At 41.8% G+C, this 24,098-nt stretch overlaps 1 protein-coding gene across 4 annotated transcripts; it reads left to right on the top strand.

The window, feature by feature from the left end:
• Window positions 1-308: 308 nt before the first annotated feature.
• GJC1 (gap junction protein gamma 1) lies at window positions 309-24,098 on the top strand. 4 transcript variants are annotated; one of them, XM_059670416.1, is made up of 3 exons: window positions 309-360; window positions 21,609-21,684; window positions 22,471-24,098. In XM_059670416.1, the coding sequence occupies exon 3, from the start codon at window positions 22,491-22,493 to the stop codon at window positions 23,679-23,681; it is 1,191 nt and encodes a 396-aa protein (XP_059526399.1). In that variant the 5' UTR covers window positions 309-360; window positions 21,609-21,684; window positions 22,471-22,490; the 3' UTR covers window positions 23,682-24,098. The 4 variants fall into 4 exon arrangements, with proteins under 4 accessions (XP_059526399.1, XP_059526396.1, XP_059526397.1 ...); XM_059670413.1 differs by lacking the exon at window positions 309-360 and adding an exon at window positions 640-837; XM_059670414.1 differs by lacking the exon at window positions 309-360 and adding an exon at window positions 1,100-1,190.

Raw genomic sequence — 24,098 nt, 5'->3', positions numbered from 1 at the left:
GCAGAAGGCAGCCAATCAATGATTCTCTCTCCTCATTGATGTTTCTATCTCTCTCCCTCTCCCTTTCTCTCTGATATCTATATCTATCTATCTATTTAAAAAAGAATGGAGATTCCTAGACTTTTAGGAAGTCTAGGCTGCTGGGACGCAAAGGGTTAAGAGGAAATGGCCCATTAGGGTTCCGCTAACCCGAGGAGTCCAGCACTTCAATGTATCTAGAAAGCCACTACTCAGCGGGCTGGGATGGTGAGCTCCGCAAGGGGCCTGATCCTCCAGTTAGCGGAGCATCCTGCCTGCTCTGGACCACGGCCTCGCCAGCTGGGGACACTCCGGGACGGCGGGACCCACTCGGATGCCCAGGTGAGGGCGCGTCCTCACCGCCGCTAGTCGCCCGCTCCAGGGGAGGGTCGTGCCGACCCTGCGAGGGCTGCTCCGTCCCAGGTGCAGACTCCGCGCGGTGGGTTCCGCCCGGGAACGTGCCCGTCCAGGTCCCGGCCGCAGAAAGTTAGGCGCGTGCCAGCCCCGCGCGCTCCGGGCCGCCCCCTCCCGCGCGCGCGCCACGTGCCGCGCCCCCCTCCCCGGCCGGCGGGACGCCCCCGCCCCCCTCGCGGCGCGTAGTGCGCAGGCGCCTCCCCGCGGGTCCGGGCGGCGGCGGCGGGAGCGGCTTTGGCCTCGGCAGGAGCCTGAGGTGGCGGCGACGGCCAAAGAGGGGGAGGAGGAGGAGAAGCGCGGGTGGCGGCGAAGGCGATGGCGACGCGGGGCACATGAGGCGGCGGCCGGCGGGACGGGCCGAGGCCCGGCGGCGGAGGAGGCGGCTCCGGGGGACCCCGCCGCCCGGTGAGGGGCGACCGCCGGGCCGGCTGAGAAGGGGCGGGATGGGGACGGGAGAACTTGTCCCGGGAGGACGGGGCCGGGGAAGAGGAGGGGTTCCCGCCAAGCCCGAGGGGCGGCGGCCCCGCCGTCGCAGGCGCGCCCTCCCGCTTTGTCCCGGGCGCGCGGTTTCCAAATTGGGAGGGAAACGACTCGGGGGTGGGTCCCGGCCGCGGCGGCGGGAGCGGAGCGGGGGGACCCGGGCGCGCACTCGGACGGCGCTCGGCCGTGCTCCCCATCGGCGGGCGGTTAGGGGCGCAGGGCCGCGCCGGCTGCTCTTTGTCTCCGGCCGCGGCCCCGACGTGTCCCCGGCGGCTCGGGTTCGTTGGCCGCGGTCCTCCCGCGGGTGTTTCGGGGGGACGGGGCGGGGGCGGGGACAGCGGAGGCTTGCCGCTTGATGAACACGTTTTTTTAAACTTCAGATGGTTTCTCCCCACTTTTGGAAACTTTGGGCGACTGTGTTGGCTTTGTGTGTGTTTTTGTGTTTTTCCCCACTTCCATCTCCAGATTCCAAATCTAAGGGAAGGCGCTCGCGCTGTGATTGTGGGCAGTTGTGTGGTTGGCCGCAGCATGTGGAGCCTTGAATTGAAAAGATTTTGCGTAATTGTGTGGTTGAGCATTTCGGGCCCCCCCCCCCTTTTTTTTTTTTTTTGCGATTGTTCCTGAGATTGGTGTTACTTTTTCTTTGCGAAATGGGTGAGTGTGGCTTTGTCGTCCGAGTTTTTGTTCGCGGGGAAGGGGCATGGTTACAGGTTTCTTTGTGCTCGTGCTTTATTTTGTGAGCATCAGGATCGGAGAAGTTAAATTAGAATACGTTCTTTTTTTTAAATTCTTCATTAAGGTATTACAAATGTGTCCTCACCCCCCCCCCCCCCGTAAATCCCCCCTCCCCCTTAGAATACGTTCTTGTAGGCGGTATCCTGTCCTATCCTGTCCGCCTGGTTAACTGCAATTGTGCGTTGTGTATACATTAAAGTGAGTACGTGAGAAAGCGCTGTGATTTTAATTCCCTGATGCAGGAGAATAGCATATCTGGAGTCCATTAACTTCTGTAGAAAAGGGAGTTCGTAATGTAATTTAGGGGTCACATCCTTTACCCCCCACGAGGGGGGTTTCGGTATTAATATTCCGAATAAGAGCTAGAAAGATAAACGTATTTTCAGGGCTCCTGACTAAAAACAGTTTGAATTGTGGTTACGTTTGCTAGGGTTTTCTGGTTTCATTTTTTTGGAATTTAGCATAGAGTTGTATATTAGAGTTGCTTTGGATTTCTTAAGTGCAATGTCATGGCGGAATTTAAAAAAACATGAAATGACTTTTCTGGGTAAAAGATAAAAAGCTCTGTCTGGTAAGCAAGTCTGTGTCTTAGTGTTGGCCAGGTCTTTGTCAACAGTGTTGTAGGCGAAGGACATCTTGAAGAGAATATATGCCAATTCTATGGAAGTTCTTTTATTATTTGCCCTGATTTGTAAATGGTGTCATGTTTACTACTTGTCTTAAACTCTTGTGCATTTTCCCTAAGCACTTCAAGTATCCTTTCTAAAAGTCAGTGCTTTTAACTGCTTTTTAGGTTGTGTGACTTTGGAATTGGCTTTCTACTTATGCTAGGCAGTTACCACAGTTTTCTTAAAAAGAAGCAAAGTAACTTTCTATTCAGTTCATGAAGGTAGACTTTAGTTTTAGTCTAATCCAAAGGATTTAGAAAGTCAACATTTCTTGAACATAACAATCTTACTTACAAATTCGGTTATCCCTTAATAATTATTTTTTCTTATTTCACATTCTATAAATTAGCCAAAGGAAGGGATAATTTGGTAATTGAGATCCTAGAATACAAAATACATAATTAATACAGAACCTCATTCTCTTAATATCTAGTTTGTTCCATGCCTAAATAAGTGTAAAGTGTTAAGTTCCAACATGTTTTTTTTTAACTTGAAGTTTGTTCACATTTTAAAATAAATGAGGTATGTCCTTTTTATTATTATTATTAATCTGGATAGTTAAATGCAACGGGGAGGGTCTAATTCTTGTTTCTGAACTCATGCTTTCTTCCCCCTCCCCTCCCTTTTCAATCCTCATCCGAGGATATTTCCTTCATGGGTCCTCAGAGTGGAAGGGGGGGAGCAGGAGAGAGAGAAACATCAGTGTAACACCAATGTGAGAGACACAAAGTTATGTTGCCTCCCGCATGTGCCCCGACCTACCTGGATCTGGGATCAGACCTGCAATCCAGGCACTGCCTCTGACCAGGAATGGTCCCACAACTCCTAGTGCACCAGCCAAGGCAACTCATGCTTTTCTTGTAGCATAGAAACATCTGGCTCCTGTCCAGAATATCCGATAAAAAGTCAGAGAAAGGATGGGATTCCTTTTGATAGATTTTAGCTGATATCATTAACCTGAAACTTAGACATAGAAACAGTTTGGAATTGTTAATATCAGCTAAGTGCCAACAATTGTTTTTCAGAGTTTAGTCTGTGTGGTGCTATTTTCTACAGCTCTCAGGAATGAATGACCAGACGGCACTGGCATACATCCTTGAGTTGCAGAGATTGCACTGACGGACAGCACTTGGGTTTATCGGTCAGACCTGTGGAATGTGTTGCCCAAAGGTGTGTGTGTGTGTGTGTGTGTGTGTGTGTGTGTGTTTCCCCCCCAAGACAAGGATGAGATCTCTTTGCACATAACACTCTATTTCTAAAGAAATGAAGTGTTCTGTGGAATGAGTAGAGCCCTCAAGTAAAGCTTGTTCTTTGAGATTATATTGCTGTAGCACCAGCACAATTTCGACAGAAGTATTCTGGTGCCCACACATTCATTCAGTGAACCTTTCTTTTTCTTTTTCCATCAAGTACTTATGTTAGGCACTAAATTAGATGCTGAAGATTCAAAGATAAATACTATGTGATTTTTGTTCTGAAAATGCTTCTAGCTTAACATGCTAAAAAGGGTTAGCAGTTGGGAAATTATCTAAAATCTTTGAAATAAAAGAAATGTATAAAAGAGTAAGTTTTGATGCTTTATCTCTATAAAATGGAATCAAGTTCTCATACCTCTGTTCTGACCCTCCAATCTCTAAGACTGTATTCAAGTCTCAGATAGTTAAAAAAGGTTATTTTTTATCTACATCTTTGTAGGAGTTATCAGTTTTAACTGAATTTGTTGTTACTTTGAGTTAACATTTCCTTTGGGAATGTTGAGAGTAAAGTAGATCTGGCCGAAACCGGTTTGGCTCAGTGGATAGAGCATCAGCCTGCGGACTGAGAGGTCCCGGGTTCGATTCCGGTCAAGGGCATGTACCTGGGTTGCGGGCACATCCCCGGTGGGGGATGTGCAAGAGGCAGCTGATGGATGTTTCTCTCTCGTCGATGTTTCTAACTCTCTCTATCTCTCTCTCTTCCTCTCTGTGAAAAATCAATAAAATATATTTAAAAAAAAATAAAGTAGATCTGGACTCTGTTTTTAGGGAATTCTGTTTGACTCATTCTTGGACGTTAGTTTCCTAATTGCCCATCCAGAATGGGTGTTTATTTAGATTCAAAAATTTCCCTCCTGAAATAACTTTGTCCTCTTGGGTTCTAATTTTCCCTCCTTGCTCTCTGGGTGTTCCTTCAGGCTAGGGGGCGGGGGGCATTCTTTTATCAGATGTTTAATTGTTCTTTCTCCAGTCATGGTTCTTGGTCTTCCTCTCTTCCCACTCTAGTCTTATCTATGTGGCTTCAGTTACTGTATATATTTTGAATATGCCTCAATTTTTATCTGTAGTTCAGATCCTTTTTTTGATCCCAGCTGTCTGTTCAACATGTCCACTTAAATATTCAGTGCTTTGAATTGAGTTGCCCCAGACTGAGCTCTTGATCTTGGCTGCAAACCTAGACCTTCACTGTACCCTGTTTTATTAAGTGGCTCTGTCAACAACTTACTGAGCCCAGACTCTTGCCATTACTCTCCACCGCTGTCTCTCCATCTTGGTCTAGGCCACCTTTTCCTAAGTGTTATAGTCCATTCTAAATGTTTTCCTTGTTCACATTTGTAAAAAGAGAAAAAGTAATATGAAATATTTAAGACAGAAAAAGTAATAATACTAGAATAAATACTTGTGTGCCTACCTTGCAGCTTAAGAAATAAAACATTACCAGTACAGTGGAAGTCTTCTGTGTTTTCCACCTGATTGCATGCTCCCCGCCACCTCTACTGTAGGCTTTTGAAAATCAGAGGTCATTGCCAACTTGAATTTATTATTCTCTTGCATTTCTTTATCTTTTACTATCATGTATATACCTCAAGCCATATATGGCAAGTCCTCACTTAACGGCAATAGGTTCTTGGAAACTGCAACTTTAAGCAAAACAATGTCTAATGAAACCAATTTTACCATAGGCGAATTGATATAAACAAGAGTTAAGTTCCTACATATTTCTGGTCACAGAAACATCACCAAATTTTTAAATACTCAAAACACTTCTAATATTAAACATTAAACTGTGAGCTATACATACATTTAAGAAAGATTAATAAAGCCGAAACCGGTTTGGCTCAGTGGATAGAGCGTCGGCCTGCGGACTGAAAGGTCCCAGGTTCGATTCCGGTCAAGGGCATGTACCTGGGTTGCAGGCACATCCCCAGTAGGAGATGTGCAGGAGGCAGCTGATCGATGTTTCTCTCTCATCGATGTTTCTAACTCTCTATCTCTCTCCCTTTCTCTCTGTAAAAAATCAATAAAATATATTTAAAAAAAAAAGAAAGATTAATAAAAAACAAAGTCTTTTCATCTTTCAGCCTGCTTATTCCAGTTCAGTGTCAAGGGTGGCCTGATCCTATACCCTAAGCTCAGGGCAAGCATCACCCTGGACCAGGATGACCTTCCATCACAGGGTGCACCCCTACACACCCCACATTCACTCAGACTGGGACAGTTTAGAGTCCCAGGGGTGGGCAAACTTTTTGACTCGAGGGCCACAATGGGTTCTTAAACTGGACTGGAGGGCCGGAACAAAAGCATGGATGTGGAGTGTTTGTGTGAACTAATATAAATTCAAAGTAAACATCATTACATAGAAGGGTACGGTCTTTTTTTTCCATAGTTTTATTCATTTCAAACGGGCCGGATCCGGGCCCGCGGACCGTAGTTTGCCCACGGCTGGTTTAGACACACCGTTTGCCTTATGTGCACATCTTTGGGATGTGAGAAGAAACCAGAATACCTGGAGTAAAATCCAGGCAGACATGGGGAGGAGCTGCAAATGCCACAGACAGTGGCCCCTGACAAAACCATGTTATTTAAGGACCTGCTATACTCTCATCTACTCTTCACAGCCTAGAGAATTGTCTTTATAAAACAGATTTAATCAAGTCACTTATCTGAAAACTTATGTTGTTTCTTTTACCTTCATTTAACAAGGTGTGATCTGGCCTTGCTTACTTCTCCAGCATCATTTATTTCTTTAAAAAAATTTTTTTAAAATTTATTTTAGAGAGAGGGAGAGGGATAGAGAGATAGAAACATCAATGCATCGGCTGCCTTTTGCATGCCCCCTAATGGGGATTGAGTCGGAAACCCTGGCATGTGCCCTGACCAGGAACTGAACTGTGACCTCCTTGTTCATGGGCCTACGCTCAACCCACTGAGCCACCCTGGCCGGGCTCCAGCATCGTTTCTTTGTACTTTCTTGTTATGTATGGTCTAGCTCTAGCCATACCGATTTTTTTGCTCTTCCTTGAAGGTTCAGAGCTCACCCAAGGGCCTTTGTACATGCTGTAGCTAATTCCTCTGTCTGGAAGGCAGCTATTCTTCAGAATGTGCTTAAGTAAGCACACCTGCAGAGAAACCTTTGCATCTCCTCAGTTAGGTTAGGGCGCCCTACAAATACACTCTCATAGCACCGAGCACTTCTGTTTTGTAGGCTTTATCACAATCTTTATTTGTATAATGCTTATTTCACCGCTAGACTATACTGTATATTCTGTAAAGTCAGTATTAATGTTTACCTTGGGTAGGCCAGTATCCCCAGCACCTAACTCATAGTTCATTATATATTCAACAATTATATGAGTGCTTACTAAAAATTTTATTTTTTTAAATATTTTTATTGATTTCAGAGAGGAAGGAAGAGGGAGAGAGAGATAGAAACATCAATGATGAGAGAGAATCATTGATTGGCTGCCTCCTGCATGCCCCTCACTGGGGATCGAACCCACAACCCGGGCATGTGCCCTTGACTGGAATCGAACCTGGGACCCTTCAGTCCGCAGGCCGATGCTCTATCCACTGAGCCAAACCGGCTATGGCTAAAATTTTATTTTTTATTTGTAGTTGCTGATTATATTATAGTAACCTCTGACAAAGCTTTTGTTCTAACTAGGAGCCTCATGATGGTGCGGGTGCGGGTGGGGGTGTGGGTGCGCGCGCTTGCTTTTTTTTTTTTCCATTATTGCTTTTAGAGAGAGTGGAAAGGAGGGAAAAAGGAGGAGGGGGAGAGAGAGAGACATTAAGGAGAGACGCATGGATTGGTTGCCTCCAGCATGCGCCCCAGGGAAGGAACCTGCAACCCAGGTACATTTCCTTGATGGGAATTGAACTCAAGAACCTTCACTCCCTAGGCCACACTCTAACTACTGAGTCATACCTGTCAGGGCAGTTTTTAGCAGTTTTAACAGACCTGAAAATACAGTGATCACCTGTGGTATGGTGTATACAATGGGACTCTTGCCTCACAGGAAGATAATCACAGCTAGGCTTAAGTAGGCTATCAGATGACATAAAGAAATTGAAGATTAGGTGTGTTTTTTTCTTGACAGACTGCACCTAGTTCTAATTTTAATTTCTTCCCAATTGCTGGGCCAACAGTTAGTATAATATGTCCCAAGAAACCACACATATTCTAGTTATACATTAAAGCTGACATTGACAGTTTTAATTGACTTGACAGTTTTAATTGACCATTTAATTGACTTGAAAAAAAATTGTGTTTTGGAGTAGGTAATGTATTATGTAGTCACAATCCTAAAGGTATAAATGGATATACAGTGAAAAATAAGTCTTCCATTGTTCTCTTTTCATTCAGTCACACATTATTTTTCTGCTAAAGCAATTACTGTTTACCTTTTTTGTAAATTCTAGAGATAACAAACCATATATTTACTATTCCCCCACACATATAAGTGTTAGCACACTATACCTACTGTTCCACAGCCTGCATTTTTCACTAATACACGTTAGTTTCATATCATTACAGATAGAGCTATCTCATTCTTTTTTTTTTTTTTTAAATATATTTGTATTGGCCCTAACCGGTTTGGCTCAGTGGATAGAGCGCCGGCCTGCGGACTGAAGGGTCCCAGGTTCGATTCTGGTCAAGGGCATGTACCTTGGTTGCGGGCACATTCCCAGTAGGGGATGTGCAGGAGGCAGCTGGTCGATGTTTCTCTCTCACTGATACTTCTAACTCTCTATCCTTTCTCTCCCTTCCTCTCTGTAAAAAAATCAATAAAATATATATATTTTTAAAAAATATGTTTTTACTGATTTCAGAGAAGAAGGGAGAGGAAGAGAGAGATAGAAACATCAATGATGAGAGAGAATCATTGATCGGCTGCCTCCTGTAAGCCCTCTACTGGGGATCAAGCCTGCAACCCCGGGCATGTGCCCTTGGCCAGAATTGAACCCAGGACCCTTCAGTCTGCGGGCCGATGCTCTATCCACTGAGCCAAACCAGCTAGGGCAAGCTGTCTCATTCTTTTTGACAACAGATGGGCTGTAATTTGTTTACCCAGTTCCTTACTGATAGTCTTTATATTGTTTCCAGCCCATTATAAACAGTGCTGCAGAGAATATTCCTGTATATTATTTTATATATCTGTTAGATAAATATAGAGAACCGAAATGCTCAGAGACCGAACCTGAAACCTTGGCATATTGGGACAACGCTCTAACCAACTGAACTAACTACCCTGACAGCGCCTATGTAGTCCTAAAATAAAACACCGAGCCCACATAGTATAGCAAAAGGATCATTAGGTCCTGAGTTGTATTCTAGACTTTACACCTAATTGGTATGCAAGTCATCTTGATCTTTGATATCCTCTTCAGTAAAATAAGGATGTTAGTCTCATATTGTGGTGTCAAACAATGAACCACTGCAGGCCGAGTAGTTGAAAGATAACCTAGTTTTATCTGTGAACTGTAACTAATACTAATGGTATGTGTGACCTTTTCAAATGTACATGCAGTTTATTTATAGTAAATAAACTCAGCCCTAGCCGATTTGGCTCAGTGAATTGAGCATCTGCCTGAGGACTGAAGTGTCCCGGGTTCGATTCTGACCAAGGGCATGTACTTGCAGGCTCAATTCCTGCCCTGGTCGGGGCATGTGCAGGAGGCAACCAATTGGTGTGTCTCTTTCATATTGATGCTTCTCTCTCTGTGTGTGTCTCTCCCCCTCCCTTCCACTCTCTCTTAAAAAAAAAAAAAAAATCAATGGAAATATATCCTCAGGTGAGGATTAACAAAGAAAAATTAAAAAAAAATAAACTGCAGATTTATTTATTTATTTTTAAAAATATATTTTATTGATTTTTTTACAGAGAGGAAGGGAGAGGGATAGAGAGTTAGAAACATCGATGAGAGAGAAACATGGATCAGCTGCCTCCTGCACAACCCCTACTGGGGATGTGCCCGCAACCAAGGTTCATGCCCTTGACCAGAATCGAACCTGGGACCCTTCAGTCCATAGGCTGGCGCTCTATCCACTGAGCCAAACCAGTTAGGGCTGCAGATTTATTATGATAGAGTTTTATCTTTCTTTGTTTTCTCCAAATACAGATAATAAACATATAACTACCATTATATAGGGCTCTAGAGAAATCTTACAATTTACCTAAAGGTCCTCAGACTCTAGAAGTTGGGGACTACTAGCCTAGGCAATCGCTATTATTTCTGCAGTTCAACCAACTGAGCCAAACCGCCTGGGCTGTCTCAGTTCTCTTATTGAATTGTGCACTCTATTATACTTGAACTTGGGCAAGAAAAGAAGATAGAAAAATATGTTTATGATTTGCACATGGGAGGAAAATTTATATACATAGCTTACAAAGCATTCTACTGAATAAATTTATTTTGATTACCAGTTAATTATAGTTACTAGTTCAATGAGAAATTTTAAGCAGACACATATTCTTATCCCAACAGAAGAACCCTTGATATGAAGGAGAGAAAATGAAGTGGAATGATTAGGACAGAAGTATGAGTTTTGTAACATTCTCATATGTCAAGTAAACATTTATTTTACTATTTTTTAAAAATACGTTTATTGCCCTAACCGTTTGGGTTCAGTGGATACAGCATCGGGGCGAGGACTGAAGGGTCCCAGGTTCAATTCCAGTCAAGGGCATATATCTTGGTTATTGATTAAGGTATTACATATGTGTCCTATAACCCCATTGCACCTTCCCCCCCCCCCCCCGGGTTATTGATTTTTTTACAGAGAGAGGAAGGGAGAAAGATAGATAGACAGAAACATCAATGATGAGAGAGAAGCATTGGTCAGCTGCCTCCTGCATGCCCCTTATTGGGGATTGAGCCTGCAACCCTGGCATGTGCCCTAACTGGGAATTGAACCGTGACCTCCTGATTCATGGGTTGACGCTCAACCAATAAGCCACACCAGCCGGGTGCAAGTAAACATTTAATAGAACTCACTTGTAATGGAGAATGGTAGGTTTCGTGGCTATTTGAATAATCTATTTATCAAATAAAGGTAACCCCTTCCAAAATATTGAATATCAGACACTCAATAACCAGCAGGTAGCAGTGGCAACAATGATATATTTCAAGTAAATATTGGTATACTAATTTTCTATGTTGCTTTTGGACCATTCGGGAGTGAGTCTCTAAAGAAATTAGAAGAGCAGCATTATGATAGTAAGTTGCTATATAAGACATCATGTCAGGGTACTACTATCTTTTGATATATCCTTACAGATTAAGAATTACCCTCTAGGCTCACCCTTTACATTTTAATCTGGAGTAGAATTTTAAGTTCTGTCTTGGATCCCCTTATGCAAGTGGGTGTAATTGTACCAAAGTTTCTGTGAGATAGTTAACACTTCTGTGTTGTATCCATTACTTGATCTTTATGAATATATGCAAATATTATGAAATTTGTACCCTGGCCTACTTTTAAATTTCTCTCGGGGCTTTTCCTGCATAGTAAAGCTTTGCCAACTCCATTATTACTTGTTTTTTGTAGAATATACTAAAAAGCAAATAAAAGAAAAATTGTCCATAAGCCATTGTTAATGTTGAGTATTTCTACTCAGGCATATTATTTTATTGTTTTTTGTTTGTTTGTTTTTGTCTTTTTACTATATAAAAGCTTTTTCCCACAATAATGAACTATTCTTTTTTTTTTTTTTTTTTATTTTATTGATTTTTTACAGAGAGGAAGGGAGAGAGATAGAGAGTCAGAAACATCAATGAGAGAGAAACATCGACCAGCCGCCTCCTGCACATCTCCTACTGGGGATGTGCCCGCAACCCAGGTACATGCCCTCGACCGGAATCGAACCTGGGACCCTTCAGTCCGCAGGCTGATGCTCTATCCACTGAGCCAAACCGGTTCTGGCTGAACTATTCTTTTTAAAATAAGTCACAAATTGGCAGGCTTTATTCAGCTGGTAAGATCTCTAGCTCAATATTATTATTACTAGTGGCCCAGTGCATGAATTCATGCACATTGAAAGGCAATTAATTAGAAGAAATATTTTAATATCGCTATTCGCCCTTTATAATAGAAGTGTCAACCAAATTCACGATCGACAATGACAGATCAAAACACACGCATGCAATTGGCGCCAGTGAGAGCTTTATATGTATTGTGCTTGTGTGCGTCAATGTAGCCTTTTATAGATATAGAATAAACTTGCTTAATTAGACCTGCTTTCTGATTTAGCTAAACTTTTTCCAGCCCAGTGAAGCACCCCAACTTCTCTTTCAAGTCATTGTCAGCAACACGGCAGTAAATATCAACACGAAGCAGATTATTATTGTAGATCACACAGGGAGAACAAAGGGTACAATATTTAACTGCAGCAGTGTTTGACTATATTCTGCACAGTGAGAAAACCTGGAGTCATTTTCAAGGCCCACCATTTCTTCTTTTCAGTTGGGTCAAGTTTCTAAGCTTTCTAAATCTCCATTTTCCAGCTAATGAAAATAAAATAGGATTCCACCACGTTTCCTTTCTGCCTACTCCAGGACTTCTGTGAGGATCAAATGAGATGAGGCATGGAAAAATGCTTCACAGACATTTGGTTAAAGTGTAAATGTTGGGGGGGAAAAAAGAACACATATGTAATACCCTGTGTAATACTTTAAGCAATAAATAAATAAAAAAGTGTAAATGTTTCCACCTGGTATAAAGCAAGTTGTGTTCCTGGGATGAAGAAACTCCAAGGCTAGTTGGTAAGGAGAGGAAGCCGGGTGTTGCTATGTGACATCATTACCTGGAGCCCACAGCCACTGTTTCTGGGCTGAGCTGTGGGCTGCATTTTGTGCCATGGGGTCTCGGCAGCATCGGCTGCAATTTGGTGGGCTGTAGTTCAGGGGTGGTGGCGGGGCCTGTGTCCCACTTGGGGGAAACTGAGTGTTGCTTTGTCGTCGCCAGGTCTGTGGTGCTATTTTCTCTGTAAATGGCCAGCGTGCATCACAGCAGCTCCTGTGTTGGGCATCTGCCCCCTGGTGGTCAGTATGCATCATAGCAACCGGTTGGACGGTCAGACACTTAGCATATTAGCCTCATATATATAGATTATTTTAAAATATATTTTTATTGATTTCAGAGAGGAAAGGAAAGGGAGGGAGAGAGAGAAACACCAATGATGAGAGAAAATCATTGATCAGCTGCCTCCTGCATGCCCCACACTGGGGATTGAGCCTGCAACCTGAGCATGTGCCCTCACTGGGAATCGAACCATGACTTCCTGGTTCATAGGTCGATGCTCAACCACTTAGCCACTCCAACCGGGCATTCTCAATATGATTTAAATGTGTTTTTTAAAAGATTATTATTATTATTAGTTGTCAACTTAAAAAAATAAAAGAGACTGCAGGTAGGAGTGTAAATTGATATAACCCTCTTTGGGAAAGGGCTGATTTACTAAAGCTGACATATACATACCCTATGGCTAGCTATTCTGCTTCTAGGTATGCTACAGAAATGCATTCATAAGTTCACCAGAAGACATGTGGAATGTTCATAGTAGCATTATTCATACTTGCCCCAAACTGGAAACTGCTTAAATACTATCAACCAGCAGTGAATAGATAAATTGTTATGTGTTCACAGAATGGCAATACAGTAAAGCAAATGAATAGACTAGAAACCAGGGCCCTGGCCGGGGAGGAGCCAGCAACCAAGGTATGTGCCCTTGACCGGAATCGAACTTGGGACTCTTCGGTCTGCAGGCCGACGATGCTCTGTCCACTGAGCCAAACGGGCTAGGATAAAAGAGTGTATTTTTTATTATTCCAGTATAAGAGTCTATTCTGTGTGATTCCATTTATATAAAGTTCAAGAGCAGGTTACACCAGTGGGTCTTAGTGTGGTGTGATACTGTTCCCCAAGGGACATTTGGCAATGTTTACAAATACCTTTGGTAGTTACAACTGGAAAAGGCTAGGGATGCTGCTCCAGTATATAGGACAGTCTCCCACAAGGAAGAATTATACAAATGCCAACAGTACCAGAGTTGGCCCTGGGATAAACTATGCTGTTAGAGGTAAGGATGGTGGTTTCTCTTGGGCATGAAGGGGCATGATTGTGGTTCTGAGAGGTTAGTAATATTTTGTTCTTGATTTCAGTGCTGGTTACATGGGCGTGTTCTGATTGAGAAAATTCATTGAGCTGTACACTTATATTTGTGTGCATTTCCGTAGGTATTTTAGACTTTGATTAAAAATTTACCAAAAAATCAGACTTCACATAAGAATCCAGGTTGAAGACTTCTTTGGGAAGATATGACAGTTTAACTCCATTGCTCTAGCCAGTAACCCCCTTTAGTTGGTGCTTGTGTTCTCCAGGCCCCATTTTCCTGTTCAGTTACATTGTATCACCTCACTGGTATCGAGATATTTAAAAAATGTCTTAAACAGCTTTATTGAGATTTAATTAATACCATACAGTTTGCCTATTTAAAATTTATAATTCAGTATTCTACAAGTTGTGTAGCCCTCACCACAATCTAATTTTATATTTTTGTTCCCCCCAAAAGAGACTTAATACCTATTAGCAGTCATTTTCTATTACTCCCCATCCCTAGTAACCACTAATATACCTTTGGATCTCTATAGTTATAGACATATCTTCTAGAAAGATTCTACCAGACCACCCTTGCCATCATTGTATGACACTGCTTTATTTTTGTTGCAAATTTGTTGTTGTGAACCTAGTCATATTGGAATTATTATACATTTATTTTTATTTTGTCTTAGATATATTTGTTTTCCTAGACGATCATTGTTCAGACAGTTGGTTTGACCTAAGCTTAGTTTGGGACAAGTGTGCCAATACTGTTTTTGTGTGTGTGTGTGTTTTTTTTTTACATGAAGACAGTACCACTTATGATGTATTGTGAATGAATGCATTATCCCAGGTTCTCTATACTTCTCCAACTGGTTCCTGATGGTACTTAAGTTCAAATAGAGTAACTTTTTGCCAGCACAAATTGACACTTCAGCCCACAATAGTGTATTCTGTTTCCTTATTGGTTCATAGAGCCAAGATTTTAAACTACTTTTTCCCATTAGGTTTTATAATTTGATTCACAATAAAGTATATTTTATGTTTCTCAAATATTGTCCATAGCTAAGAGCCCTTTTGAAAAACAAGTTGTTTTCATGTTTGTAATACATAAATTACTGTTTGCTAGTTAGCTGCCATAATGCTTTTGCTTAGAAATTGTCACTAGCTAGTTATTAAACATCTATTATCACTCATGCAGAATTAATTTCCACTTAAAATGTTCCACTGAAACAAAACTTCATTGTAAACCCTTTAATTGATTCCTTGTCTCTGCATACAAAGCAGCCTCATTCAGGAGGGTGAGTCACTAGCACCATTCTTAGAGGATTGCTCAGCTCATGATCTGGGAGGCCCAGATAATACTTTAGAATCATGATGAATCAATATTGAGACTCTTTAGTCCAACCATAGATTTTCTAGGATGACATTTGGGAAATGCCTTCTTGAAAATTTGACATTTTACTGTTGTTTAATTTCACTGCCATTACTTCGCTTTTTTCCATATACATAATCTGTTGGTTGTTTTATGAATTTTATTCTTCTGGAGTGATTTTCATTAAACGTTAATAGAAGGGACCTTAGAAATCATCTAATCTGATATTCCCCACTTACTTCACAAATGAAAAAATGGAAATATTTAATCCTGAAGCACATGTTTAGAATCTTTTGACTCCTAGTTCAGTGCTTGCTCTGTTTGTTTCACAAAATTCAAGGTTAAGAATTCCTTTTTAAAATATTAATTTAGTTCATCCTTGATTTTGTTATTTAGAAAAGAAGTTAAGATTTTAAAATATGGTCTACCTATTGTAGGTTTTAGGTTTGTTTTGTGTTGTTGTTTTTTTAATTAGAAGAAAATTAAAATTTGGCTCTGACCTATTTGGACTTGGTTGTTGTATTTGCAAAACATTTAGAATAACGCTAATTTTGAAAATTTTAATTTCCTGATTATAGGTTAGTGCAGGGGTTCTCAACCTTTTTAAACAGGGGGCCAGTTCACTGTCCCTCAGACCGTTGGAGGGCCGGACTATAGTTTAAAAAAAAACTATGAACAAATTCCTATGCACACTGCACGTATCTTATTTTGAAGTAAAAAAACAAAACGGGAACAAATACAATATTTGTATTTGCATGTGGCCCGCGGGCCGTAGTTTGAGGACCCCTGGGTTAGTGAGCCTTAAAAATTGACATGGGACAAGTTATGGGAGTCTTTTTAGCTGATCTGAAACTCTTGAGAGTTTTTTTTTTTTTTTTTACATGAGTCTATTAGAGAGACTTTTCCAAACACATATATGAAAGTGATATTTTGGGATTGGAAAAAATGAATCAGATAAACTGGAAAGTAAAACATTTCCCTGAGAGTTACTATGCTATAAAAATATGTTTCAACTTCAACAGATGAGTTCAGTTACCTTCCTCTAGTCGTCTGTTGCATAGCATATATAATTGTACATTAAATGCCTCTTGAACACAACTGTTGTTTTTAGAAAGTATAAACTTCCTATAAATTACCAGATTGCTTTTTAAAATATATATTTTTGAGTTTTTTTTAAAGAAAGAGGACGAGAGATAGAAACTTTGATGAGAGATTACATACAATGGATTATTATCCAGCCTTATAAGGAAGCAAATTCTGACACATGCTGCTACAGCCTGGATGACTCTTGAAGACATTATGCTAAGTTGGCTGGAAGACTGGAAGGTCTCTGGTTCAGTTCAGGTCAAGGACACCTACCTTATTGCAGGCTCAATCCCCGGCCCTGATGTAGGTCAATGCAGGAGACAACCAATCAATGTGTCTCTCTCACATCACTGTTTCTCTTGCTCCCTCTCCTCCTCCCACTCTCTAAAAATCAATGGAAAAAACACTGAGGATTAGCAAAAAGCAGGCAAAATTGGATGATGTTAGGCAAATTTTATAAGCTTTCTGGACCTCATTTATTCAATTTTATAAGGGATCTAATTTGCTGTCACCCAGTAACTCAGTTGGTTAGAACATCATCCTGATATGCCAAGGTGTTACGAGTTTGATCCCCAATCAGGGCACACACACGAGTCAACCAGTGAATGAATAAATAAGTAGAACAACACATCGTGGCTTCTCTCTCAATCTCTCTCTCTCCCTCTGCCTCCTTCCCTTTCACCCTCCCTCCCCCCTCCCCTCTTCTTTCCTTCCTCTCTCCCTCTAAAAAAGCAAAAAATAAGAATAGATAAAATGGGTATAATTATATAATCAATCTCATTTAGGTAATCCAAATAATGTGCTTTACATTTAATCTTCAAAAGTCCGATGAGTTCTGTTTTACCAAAAAATGCAGTAACTTTGACTTGGATCTGTTGAGGTGTAACTGATAGAAAAACTCTTCAAATATAAAGAATTTTGGAGGGAATTAAGTAATTTATTACCATGTTGATGCCAACTATTTTTTTTTAAATATAGCTTATTGATTTTTTTTACAGAGAGGAAGGGAGAGGGATAGAGAGTTAGAAACATCGATGAGAGAGAAACATCAATCAGCTGCCTCCTGCACAACCCCTACTGGGGATGTGCCTGCAACCAAGGTACATGCCCTTGACCGGAATCGAACCTGGGACCCTTCAGTCCGCAGGCCGATGCTCTATCCACTGAGCCAAACCGGTTAGGGCTAATTTTTAAATTCTATTTTCTAGTGCAAGACAAGGCAGATAGTAATTTTAGTTATTTGGAAAATAGACTAAAAATAGCACATTTGGTTTCTGTCCAGTAAATGTTATATAAGCAAACATGATTTTCTTCAGTATGTGTTTTGTGTGTTTGTGTGAATCCTTTTGAATGATGGGCTACAGTGAATTGCAGTGTTCTTTATTTTAAAAACCATCCTACTGCCCTGGCCGGTGTGTCTCGGTTGAGCGTTGTCCCGTGCACCAAAAGGTTGCCGGTTCGATTCCAGGTCAGGGCACATACCCCCATTGCAAATTTGATCCCCAGTAGGGAGCGTGCAGGAGGCAGCTGATAGATGTTTCTCTCTCCCTCTTCCTCCCACCCACTTTCTCCTTCTTTCTCTCTCTAAAATCAATAAAAATTTTTTTAGTCCTAGCTGGTTTTGCTTAGTGGATAGTGCATTGGCTTGCAGACTAGGGTCTCTTGGGTTCGATTCTGGTCAAGGGCACGTGCCCGGGTTGCGGGCTTGATCCCCAGTAGGGGATGTGCAGGAGGTAGCTGATGAATGATTCTCTCTCGTCATTGATGTTTCTATCTCTCCCTTTCCCTTCCTCTCTGAAATCAATAAAAATATATTTTAAAAAAATTTAAAGCCTTCTTTGAAAAAATAACTTCTCCATCTTTTCATTTATTCAAGCCCAGCCATGTAGCTTAGCGGTTGAGCATTGACTCATGAACCAAGAAGTCACTAGTTCGTCCTAGCCGTTCTGGCTCAGTGGATAGAGCCTCGGCCTGTGGACTGAAGGGTCCCAGGTTCATTTTCGGTCAAGGGCACATGCCTGGGTTGTAGGCTCCATTCCCAGCAGGGGACATGCAGGAGGCAGCCAATCCATGATTCTCTCTCATCATTGAAGTTTCTCTCTCTCCCTCTCCCTTCCTCTCTCTAAAAAATCAATAAAAACATTTAAAAAATGTTTAAGAAAGAAATTGATATGACTATATAAAAATAATAAATTTGACGGAAGACAATAAAATGAGGTGTTTATGTTAAATGTCAAATGGTTAATGTCTCTACTATATTAAGACTACATTCTGCAGATAAATGGGCAGAAGGATAGAACTAGTCCTCAAAGGGGGCAATATGGAGGATGTGCATCCTGCTGTATTGAAAACATACACATTTCTGTAATTTTGCACCCAGTACAGTAGCATATCAGACTGCTGATGAGGTTGAGGTGAAGTTGTCATCATTTGTTGCCAGGCATCCTAAATTGCTAGGACGTCAAATAACAGTACAAAGCAAGAACCATGCAGGTTTACATTTCTTGGGCCTAATAATACCACTTCCTAGAATTTGTAGATAAATCCAACCAAAGCTTAAAGGATACACTCAAGAAGATACTAAGTGTAAAAGCACATATAAGTCAGCTGGGGCTTTCCTAAACATTTGAGTGTTTGGCACTCATTCCCCCATTTCTCACCAGCACCTGTCACATGTTCCCACATCGTTTTCCATTCATGGATGCAGAATGGAAGTGGTTTTTATTTTTCATGAGAGCAATTTGCAGGTTAATTGTTGCTCTTCTCTCCCTGCTCTATAACAAGTCTGTTTGGAAGCCAGAGAAGACTATGTCCTGAATCTTAGGCCTCTGATAGCAGAGCAGAAAAGGAAAGGTTTGGTATTAGTGGAGCAAGAACACAAGGAGACCGCACAGTTCTGCTTAGAAATGTTAATTCCAGAACCCACCGTTCTCATTCCGTTCCCCCCGTCTCTCCCACCCTCCTCCTCTCACCTCCCCCCATCCTATTGGGACATATGCTCTGTGATACTTAAACCATTTTCTTACTGCTTGCGAGGAGAGGAAAGGGAAGAGTATCAAAGACAAACCCACTAACTCCGCAGTAGATAGAAACAGCGGCGATGCTGCCGTTGAGTTTAGGAAGCCCATGGTTATTTTGAAAGTTGTCCACTCCCATTTTATGCTGGAGCTGAGTTACTAAGTACATCATTTATGCTCAAGATCTGGATAATAGGTGCTATGGCACTAATGAATGCCACGGAAAATCAGGGTCTGAGGTTTCAGCATTTTCTAGGCCTACAGCATAACGTATTCAATGTGTACTGTGGGGTGTGTTTAAATAGCTGCTTTATAACTTACATAAACCTTGAAGAGCTTATCACCAACTTCTCCTTCCCTCCCCAATGTTAGATTATTGTATGAGATGCTGAACTCTTTTTTTTTTTTTTAAATTCTCACCCAAGGATATGTTTCCATTGATTTTTAGAGAGAGTGGAAGACAGGTGAAGACAGAGAGAAATATTTATGTGAGAGAAACACAATTGGTTGCCTCCTGCATGTGCCCCAGCCAGGGCCCGGAACAGGTAGGAGCCTGCAACCAAGGTACATGCCCTTCACCAGAATTGAACTTGGGACTCTGGTCCACAGGCCAGTGCTCTATCCACTGAGCAAACTGGCTAAGGCCAATGCTGAACCCTTGAAATTCTTTCATAGCAATTATTATTTTAAAAGATATTTTGTATGGATGGAAGTGTAGAGGAGGAGTTTTCTAAGCAAGTTACAATTGCTCTTTCATGATTTTGGCATATTGGGACAAATAGAATTTGTTGATTATTGATTTTTTTAGGCTCAGGAAATGCTTTAGATGTGGTGTTTGGGGGAAATCTGAGTCTGAACTTGTGAGTGTGAATAATTATGGAGAAACCTAGTTTACGTCACCATTTGATGGTTGCATATTATTTACTTCCTGCTTTGTGGTTTTATAGTTTATGTATTCAGTAAGAGGAGACGTGGCGAACTCAGATACCAGGGCTGAAAATGGGAGTGGTACTTGAAGTCCTTGTTAGGGTCGCCAAAGGAAGTATGCACAAGGCCGAGAGTGGTAAAGATTTATTAGGTCATGTTTTGAGACCAAATGGGCTGAGCCCCCATGACACCAGCACCCAGAGATGGGGAGTCAGGTTTTAAAGGACTGTGGGCAGGCTTTTTCGGGGAACTCTGTGGATGGGTCCAAATCCTGGGAAAGTCCAGAGGGGAAAGATCATGGTTTTAGCAAGTGGAATGTAGTCTAAGCAAAAGGGAATGTTGGTTGTGAAGTGGTCTAAAGGTCAGTTCCCAGGGGAGGCCGGTATCTATTCAATTATTTGATCAGACCTAACAATCCCATGATGAGACCTTTGTGTGGTCAGATTTTGTATTAAATCTTGATACTTACATGTTAGGTGCCTACACTTTTTCTCTTTTTCACTGGTCTTTTGAAAATTGTTCTGAGGTATTTTTTTCTGTATTTAACACCCCCCCCAAAAAAAATATTTTTAATCTATGAACATATGACACCCAGGAATTGTTTAAATTTCATTTATTAAATTAATACATGAACAAAGTTGGCACCTAATGGATGAATCTTGGCCATAGCTATTCAAACTTGGCAGAACTTGATAATTAGCAAAGATTTGTCTTGGATTTTTGTTTGTTTCATTTTTTGTTAATCTTTACCAGAGGATATTTTTTCTGTTGATTTTTAGAGAGGGAGGGAGGGAGGAGGGGACAGAGAGAAAAACATGGATGTGGGGGAGAGGCATTGATTGGTTGCTTTCTGCCTGTGGCCCCAATTGGGGCCAAGGATCAAACATGCAGCCCAGGTATGTGCCCTTGACTGAGAAGCAAACCCAAGACCATTCTGTGTGTGATGCTCTAGCCATTGAGCAACATGGGCCAGGGCTTGGGGTTTTTGTTGTTTTTTACCACAATACAGTGTGGCTGTTTTCTAGCAGTTGAATCTGTAAATCACCTTCTGTGGGACAAGTGTGTCCCAGTGACTGAGAGCCAGCTGTTGGGTGTTTTAACTAAACAGCTGGCTCCTAGTGGGCAGCTCAAGTCCCAGTGAGAAGTATTGACCGCTCCAGGCTAGAGCAGGAATAGAGCATGCAGGGAGGATTTTCGCAAGGCCTTTAGCGACCAGTTTAAATTGGTTGAGATTTTTCTGCCTTGGTTTTTTTCCTATAGCTGCCCAAGTTCTACTTCAGATTTTCATGAATGACTCATCTTCCTGTCGTATTTTCTTAGACTGCAATGACTTAAGACTCTTGGGGTCACTGCTATGAAGTTCATCCTACTACATCTATTGGGAGGAGAAAGCAGTAAATATTCAAACTCAAGCTTGTTTCCAACTCATGCTGATTGATTCCTGAGTGATTATTTCTTCCTGACAATGACATTTTAGTGATTCATTGTTTTCTGTGGGAGGAAGCTTATGACTTTTTTTTCCCCCCTTTCCAGAGGGAGTCTGGAAAAGTTGTAAGCAAGACATCATTTCTGTAAGAAAATTTTGGATAACAGAAGTTCTGGATAAAAGGTAAAGTGTATCTAAACTTCTTTGATGATGTTGATAATCACCTATCATCTGCAGAAGTAAACGGAGAGGGAAGAAGAGGAGGAGAAAAGCTAGGTGTATCAGTGTCAGGGGTAGCGTTAGGAATTTTATGTGCATTATCCTTTTTAGGTGGTTTTTACCGGATTCTAGACATAGTTCTAAGAATCTCAAAATAAAACTATCCTTCAAAATGCTGTTTTAAATGCATTTGCTTATTGGTTGGATGTAATGTCCTCACAATTCACTCTGCACATACATTTTCACCAGAAACATAATACAGAGACATAATACAGGATCCTAGCTAGGGAGTGTGTTCCTAATTTCTTCCTGTCTTATATTGGTTCTTGATCATTGCCAGTTATTTGCAGCCATACCATCTTTTAAATTATTTTTAATACTTTGTCACCAGGTCTTATACCTGGACCAAATAGTTTATTTCTTACCTATATTTCATAAAGTTCTGAAAGCCTCTGTCTGAGAAATACATCTGAAATTATAGCTATAATTTTACCTTTTAAACTAGGGAAGATGAAAGCAAACCAGACTTTTAGTTTGGTGGCACAAACAAGTACTCATAGTCTGAGATGAATTGTCCTACCTGAGGGTAGTAGAATGAGATGCTATTTATTTTAACCATCATTCTAGTGTGAGCCTTGAAGTTAGATTTCAAGTATGTCGAAAAGTAGTTCCTAAAGATTTCAGTAAAAATTTAAATTAAGATTTTAATATTTGCTGATTTTTCCTTTGGTATTTTTCCATTTTTATCAGGGCAAACCAGTTCAATCACCATGAGTTGGAGCTTCCTGACTCGCCTGCTAGAGGAGATCCACAACCATTCCACGTTTGTGGGGAAGATCTGGCTCACGGTCTTGATCGTCTTCCGGATTGTCCTTACAGCTGTTGGAGGAGAGTCCATCTATTACGACGAGCAGAGCAAATTTGTGTGCAACACAGAGCAGCCAGGCTGCGAGAATGTCTGCTATGATGCCTTTGCACCCCTCTCCCATGTACGCTTCTGGGTATTCCAGATCATCTTGGTGGCAACTCCCTCAGTGATGTACCTGGGCTACGCCATTCATAAGATTGCCAAAATGGAGCATGGCGAAGCAGACAAGAAGGCTGCTCGGAGCAAACCCTATGCCGTGCGTTGGAAACAGCATCGGGCTCTGGAAGAGACAGAAGAGGACCATGAAGAGGATCCCATGATGTATCCAGAAGTCGAATTAGAAAGTGAAAAGGAAAATAAAGAGCAAAACCAGCCTAAACCCAAGCATGATGGCCGACGGCGGATTCGGGAGGATGGTCTCATGAAGATCTATGTACTGCAGTTGCTGGCAAGGACCGTGTTTGAGGTGGGTTTTCTGATAGGGCAGTATTTTCTGTATGGCTTCCAAGTCCACCCATCCTATGTGTGCAGTAGAATTCCTTGCCCGCATAAGATAGACTGCTTTATTTCTAGACCCACTGAAAAGACCATCTTCCTTCTGATAATGTACGGCGTTACAGGCCTCTGCCTGTTGCTGAACATCTGGGAGATGCTCCATTTAGGCTTTGGGACAATTCGAGACTCACTCAACAGCAAAAGGAGAGAACTGGAAGACCCGGGTGTGTATAATTATCCTTTCACCTGGAATACACCGTCTGCTCCCCCTGGCTATAACATTGCCGTCAAACCAGATCACATTCAGTACACCGAGCTGTCGAATGCGAAGATCGCCTACAAGCAGAACAAGGCCAACATCGCCCAGGAACAACAGTACGGCAGCCACGAGGAGCACCTCCCCGCTGACCTGGAGACGCTGCAGCGGGAGATCAGAATGGCTCAGGAACGCTTGGATCTAGCAATCCAGGCCTACAATCACCAAAACAACCCCCCTGCTCCCCGGGAGAAAAAAGCCAAAGTGGGGTCTAAAGCTGGGTCCAACAAAAGCAGTACGAGTAGCAAATCAGGGAATGGGAAGACCTCCGTCTGGATTTAATCTTGGCTGGGCTTAAAGCTTGTGCTCTTCATAGTTTATGGTAAGCAGCGGCTCACTGAATAATGACTTCCATTGAGTAAACATTTGGCTCTGGTTATCTTCAGGGATGCTGTTGGCTTGTGATCCAAGCTCAGGGGACTCTGAAGGCGGGGCTGGGACAGAGGAAAAGGAAGGGAAACATAGTGTTCCTGGGCACATGTTCCAGCAATAATACAGTTGTAGACTTTACATTTGTGTCTTCCAGATCCGGAAAAGAACAGATAGATTTAAATCATTCTTGTTGAACAATTTTTGTATGTACAGTATTATGGAACTTTTTCTTTTTTTTAGTATGCGAACTTTTTTTTTTTGTACTTGTACATTGGACCACTGTAGTTATACTTTTATATTAAAGGGGGAAAATCCTAAGGTGATGCC

This window comes from Myotis daubentonii, chromosome 16 (assembly GCF_963259705.1).
Source record: "Myotis daubentonii chromosome 16, mMyoDau2.1, whole genome shotgun sequence".
NCBI lineage: Eukaryota > Metazoa > Chordata > Mammalia > Chiroptera > Vespertilionidae > Myotis > Myotis daubentonii.
The sequence above is the reverse complement of the archived record's forward strand: the minus strand, read 5'-3'. Positions and strand labels throughout refer to the sequence as shown.